General features: G+C 47.0%; 1 protein-coding gene across 1 annotated transcript; it reads left to right on the top strand.

Moving 5' to 3' along the window:
- Positions 1-378: 378 nt before the first annotated feature.
- Positions 379-4,193, top strand: PSMB5 (proteasome 20S subunit beta 5). Its single transcript, XM_040416870.1, has 3 exons — positions 379-611; positions 2,242-2,548; positions 3,594-4,193. Exons 1-3 carry the CDS (start codon positions 432-434, stop codon positions 3,881-3,883), a joined length of 777 nt encoding a protein of 258 aa, XP_040272804.1. The 5' UTR covers positions 379-431; the 3' UTR covers positions 3,884-4,193.
- The last annotated feature ends 1,692 nt before the right edge of the window (positions 4,194-5,885 follow it).

Below are 5,885 nucleotides of genomic sequence, written 5' to 3' on the forward strand. Positions count from 1 at the left end.
ATCTCCATACTGCACAGGAGGATGTATGGAGTACAGGTAGAAGGCTCACTGCTGCGCATAGCAACCAATCTGATCACAGCTCTAATTTCTCCAGGGCAGGTGTGTACATAAAAGACGCAGTCTGATTGGTTGTTATGAACTATGCTAACAATTCTTATAGCGTTCATAAAATTGCACGCATTCCTGTTTAAACCCAAACGTTTTCCTTTATTCTCCAAATCAGAGGCTCACGTAATCTTAATCAACTGTTCATGTCTGTTTACGAAACTTCTTAACGCCCTTATCTAACATGGCTCCGACGGTGCTTATCCATGCTAGTCATGCCCTTTTCAAACATGGCCGCAGAATCGCACTGTCATTATGACGTCAGACGTCAGGGACGCTGTAGCCGATAGAGTTCTGCGCGCCGGTCTAATTCCTAGACTGGGAACATGGCGCTTGCTAGTGTTGTGAGTTCTGAGGGCTCTTTGTGGAACCGGGCCCGGGATGTCCCCGCCAGCTGCGGCCTGCAGACCGAGGGGCTCAGCTTCCAGGTCGTCCCTGGACTCGGGCAGGGAACAGCTGAACCCGGGATTGAGTTTCTGCACGGAACAACCACTCTGGCCTTCAAGGTACACAGTAACTGGCAGTATGGAGATGTGTGTATGATGGGTGCCCTTCCCAGAGCACCTACAGCCTAAGCAGTAGTCATCATTTCTTCCAAGAGACCTAGTTGTCGGGGGGGCATGTTACCAGACCTAGTTGTGGGGGGAGGGGGGCATGTTACCGGACCTAGTTGTCGGGGGGGCATGTTACCGGACCTAGTTGTCGGGGGGGCATGTTACCGGACCTAGTTGTCGGGGGGGCATGTTACCGGACCTAGTTGTCGGGGGGGCATGTTACCGGACCTAGTTGTCGGGGGGGCATGTTACCGGACCTAGTTGTCGGGGGGGCATGTTACCGGACCTAGTTGTCGGGGGGGCATGTTACCGGACCTAGTTGTCGGGGGGGCATGTTACCGGACCTAGTTGTCGGGGGGGCATGTTACCGGACCTAGTTGTCGGGGGGGCATGTTACCGGACCTAGTTGTCGGGGGGGCATGTTACCGGACCTAGTTGTCGGGGGGGCATGTTACCGGACCTAGTTGTCGGGGGGGCATGTTACCGGACCTAGTTGTCGGGGGGGCATGTTACCGGACCTAGTTGTCGGGGGGGGGGAGGGGGGCATGTTACCAGACCTAGTTGTCGGGGGGGGGGAGGGGGGCATGTTACCAGACCTGGTGCTTATAATTTTCCACGCTCTGTCTCTTTCACTCCTTGTATATACTGAAATCTCCTATTACAGTTGAACTGGACAGGGGCTGTTGCCTCCCAATTAGGTTCCATTCACGCGTCCGCAAAATGGGTCCGCATCTGTTCCGCAATTTTGTGGAACGGGTACAGATCCATTCATTTTCAATGGGGCCGGAATGTGCTATCTGCATTTGCGGATCCACACCTCCACATCCGTGCTTCTGTTTCTGCCAAAAAATAGAACATGTCCTATTCTTGTCCGCAATTGCGGACAAGATTAGGCATTTTCTATTATAGTGCCGGCGATGTGCGGTCCGCAAATTGCGGAATGCACATTGCCAAATCTGTGATTGCCGCCTAACCCTTTGGATAGATTTTGTGGCCCCTAAAGTTTATTTTGCGCACGGCTATAGTACATTTCAGGCAAGTACAACACTTTTTCATTGCACCAATCTGACTTTTGCCTCGCCCCTTCATATGGGTGTAGAGATCCTTTACAGAGTCCCCACAGTTCAGAATAGAATTGCATTATGTAGAAGAAATGAATGGGTGCATATCCAACTAGCCTCTGTCCATTTCAGGGGTACAGTGATCTTTGGGGGTCCTGTGGATAGGGGATACATTGTTCTAACCAGAATACCCCTTTTAAGGGTTTTCCCCTGATCCTTATGTTGATGACCTATCCTGGGGATAGGTCATCAATATCCAATCTGTGGAGTTTGTTCCAGGGGCTAGTTCTGGCAGCTGATTGGTGGGGGTGAACAAGCTTGAGAAACAGCAGAATTGTGCATGCAGCTCTGGATGCAGCCTGTAACTCAGGATCAATACATGTAATGCCATTTTCTACACAGTCTATATTTTCTTGTGGTACCACTTTGTATGACAATCGCCCATATATTTCCCTCTGATCTAACGTACATAGACTTATACAAGATGCTGTATAACTAACATTGTCCCTTTCTCTTCTCAGTTCCGTCATGGAGTAATTGTCGCTGTTGACTCCAGAGCTACAGCTGGCGCTTACATCGCCTCACAGACCGTGAAGAAAATCATTGAGATCAACCCCTACCTGTTGGGCACCATGGCAGGTGGTGCTGCTGACTGTAGTTTCTGGGAGAGGCTCCTTGCCCGTCAGTGTCGCATTTATGAACTTAGGAACAAGGAACGTATATCTGTCGCTGCAGCTTCCAAGCTCCTAGCTAATATGGTATACCAATACAAGGGCATGGGGCTGTCTATGGGAACCATGATCTGTGGATGGGACAAGAGAGGACCAGGTACGTGGATGGCCTGCACTTGTATAATACCCTTGTGGGGACAGTGTGGGTAAGGCTACTTTCACACTCACGTTTGGTGCGAATCCGTTCAGATAATAGAACCGCATGCATCCGTTCAGAACGGATCAGTTTGTATTATCTTAAACATAGCCAAGATGGATCCGTCTTGAACACCATTAAAAGTCAATGGAGGACGGATCCATTTTCTATCGTGCCAGATTGTGTCAGTGAAAACGGATCCGTCCCTATTGACTTACATTGTGTGTCAGGACGGATCAGTTTGGCTCAGTTTCGTCAGACGAACACCAAAACGCTGCAAGCAGTGTTTTGGTGTCCGCCTCCAGAGCGGAATGGAGACTGATCGGAGGCAAACTGATGCATTCTGAGCGGATCCTTATCCATTCAGAATGCATTAGGGAAAAACTGATCCGTTTTGGACCGCTTGTGAGAGCCCCGAACGGATGTCACAAACGGAAAGCGAAAACGCCAGTGTGAAAGTAGCCTAATGTACACAGAGATCGTCATTTTCTGAAGGCATATGTCTTGTTTGCTCTGACATTCCCTGATGATTTTCATTCCTTAGAGATGTATGGATGAGTCAATTCTTCTTTAAAGTTGTTGACTTGATAGGCAATATTTTCTGATCGCTGAGGGTCCCACTAAACACACGTGTCCCCAGCCAGAATCGTCGCACTTGTGCATTGCTGCTCCATTCAAAGCGGATAGGACTGGTGAAGATAGCCAAACGCTGTACTCACTTAGCTCCGTTGATCCCATAGAGACTGAATAAAATGGCAGCCCACTTGCATGACCATCACCCTATTCAAAAAAAGGACTCTGGAAGCTCTTTCTCATCGTCAGTGGGACCCCTTGCAATCAGACCTTGTGGATAGGTGATCAGTTGTGATCCTGGGAATAACGCTTCTAATAGATTAGATACCACAAGGTGTATGGGGTGGCTTGTGTTGCCTTTTTCTTTGTGAAGTAAAGTGTTAGTTTTGTAGAGATGATTTTACTTATGTTTAAACCGCTCTCCTCTCCGCAGGTCTTTATTATGTGGACAGCGAAGGAAACCGCGTGTCAGGTTCAGTCTTCTCAGTGGGGTCAGGCTCTATGTATGCTTATGGAGTGTTGGATAGAGGATACAACTATGAGCTAGAAGCAGAGGAAGCCCAAGAACTGGCACGGCGCGCCATTTACCAGGCGACATATCGTGATGCTTACTCAGGTGGAGTGGTGAATCTCTACCACGTGAAAGAAGATGGATGGCTGCGGGTATCACAAGACGATGTGGCTGAGCTCCATGAAAAGTACAAGGGGATGACTGACTCTTAAGATGTTTAGTTGAGGAAGTGGAGATGCTAGTAATACTCTACTACCCTCCCTTTTGTCAGAAGTTCCTTAAAGGGAACCTGTCACCATGAAAATGTGAAATAATCTGCAGGCTACATGTTATACAGCTAGAAGCGCTGAGCAGAGTGATATATAGTTTTATGGGAAAAGATTCAGTATAACTTGTAATTTAGACATTTATATTCCTGCTCCTTCTGGTCTTTGAAGTCCAGGAGGCGGTCCTATCAGTGATTGACAGCTATCCCTGTATATACGGTCATAAAGGGATAGCTGTCAATCACTGATAGGACCGCCTCCTGGACTTTAAAGACCAGAAGGAGCAGGAATATAAATATCTAAATTACAAGTTATACTGAATCTTTTCCCATAAAACTATATATCACTCTGCCCAGCTCCTCCTGCAGCTCAGACACCATCTTTAACGTGACAGGTTCCCTTTAACATGATGGTTATCTATGTGATGGAGAAGTAAGACCACTTAGGTTCCATAAAACATGTAAAGTTTCTTTCTTTTTTATGGTTTATTAGGTGTTGGAGCGACATTCTTAAAATATTGGCTGCTGCATACCACCTTATTAAACGCGTTCTTTACAAATCAGTTTGCAGTTTTATTTCCTGTGGCTTGAGAATATTAGTTTTTGGGTAAGATTGTTCACCATCCATATGAAAAAGCACAATGTGGTCAAATCCAGTTCTGGGGACCATTACAAATTGTCACGATCAGCTTGGTGAGAGGAATATCAAAGGAGATGTGAATGTCCAGGAAAAGAATTGTTTGACGTCGTCCTCTTTCCTGTTCTAAGGAAAGGTGTTTGGATGGGAATCCCTGATCTTTCACAGGTACTAAGTGGACAAAAGTTCTTCTTTCCTAAATGCAATGTCAAAATCCACCTCTGTTTCCTCGTGTGTGTGCACGAAGAGTGCAGATGGCTCCTGTCTTATGCCTGATGCGTTTGTAGAAAAAGCTGTGCGGCAGATAAATGATTGAACGCTACACGGCTAATGGATCGTGGACACATAAACAGATCCTGATGTCACCTCTGCCTTTACTACTCCTTGTCGTTACACTACAGTTCCATATTAATTTAATACTGATGACCAGTCCTGAGGCTAGGCCATCAAGATCCAATCTGTGGGAGTCCTGTGTAGACCAATGTAACTCTCATTACAGACTGCGGTGTGTAGTCTGATTATGCAGTCACGCTCCTTCCCATACTATACTCAGTATTTTAGTAAGGAATTGAAGCCAAGTTTTCCCCAAATTTTTTTTAACAAAAGTAAACAAGTATTGTGGGGATTCGCTCTGGTAGTTGGGAATAAGCGGGTGCAGTACAGAGGCAAAGTACAAGTTCGTAATTCAAATGTCCGTGTTTATTCACACATAAGGCCAAACAAAAAACACTTTGCAGGGTTGGTGTTTGTTCACACCGAGTAGAAAGTTCATGCATAACAAAAACGTCACCTTGTAGGCGGTTCTGCCTCCAGCAGTCTAAATGCAGGCTTTAGGTGGCTTGCTCTCCCAACACACGGGTCTCCGCTTTTCAGCCCAGCACAGGGCTCAGATCACAACACACAGGGTGTCCCCTGCTGCTGAGCTCAGGTGCTGTCGAAAACCCGGCCTGGAACGTGGGGAGCAGTCACCCACCCAGCACTTTTACTACTCCCAATAAGAGCCATCCCAGATCAGCTATTTACAGCCATACTAAATAGCAAAAGTGTCAATCAGCATTAGCTGCTGCTGCCACATGAAAATACCGGCTCTTACTTCACCGAGGCCAGGAACCTCGGTAACACATACAGTACCTACCATCAATGATAACCCCTTGTACCTTCCTACAGTATGAACAGCTATAAGTGCTAAATAACGCACCAAGAAGGAGTTGTTAGACTGCTACAGAGGTGGCAACGGTTGACTGTCAATGGCAGAACACGTAATGGACACCATGACGCCAAATTCCCTTGTGCTAAGTGCCTGGAAATGATC

The sequence above is a fragment of the Bufo bufo genome, chromosome 2 (assembly GCF_905171765.1).
Source record: "Bufo bufo chromosome 2, aBufBuf1.1, whole genome shotgun sequence".
NCBI classification, from domain to species: Eukaryota; Metazoa; Chordata; class Amphibia; order Anura; family Bufonidae; genus Bufo; species Bufo bufo.

What these genes read in the sequence shown, in the direction of transcription:
- PSMB5 (XM_040416870.1), top strand. Translation starts at nt 432, where the DNA reads ATGGCGCTTGCTAGTGTTGTGAGTTCTGAGGGCTCTTTGTGGAACCGG. An exon ending in CAACCACTCTGGCCTTCAAG is followed by an intron (nt 612 to 2,241) that starts GTACACAGTAAC and finishes TTCTCTTCTCAG; the next exon opens with TTCCGTCATGGAGTAATTGT. An exon ending in ATGGGACAAGAGAGGACCAG is followed by an intron (nt 2,549 to 3,593) that starts GTACGTGGATGG and finishes TCCTCTCCGCAG; the next exon opens with GTCTTTATTATGTGGACAGC.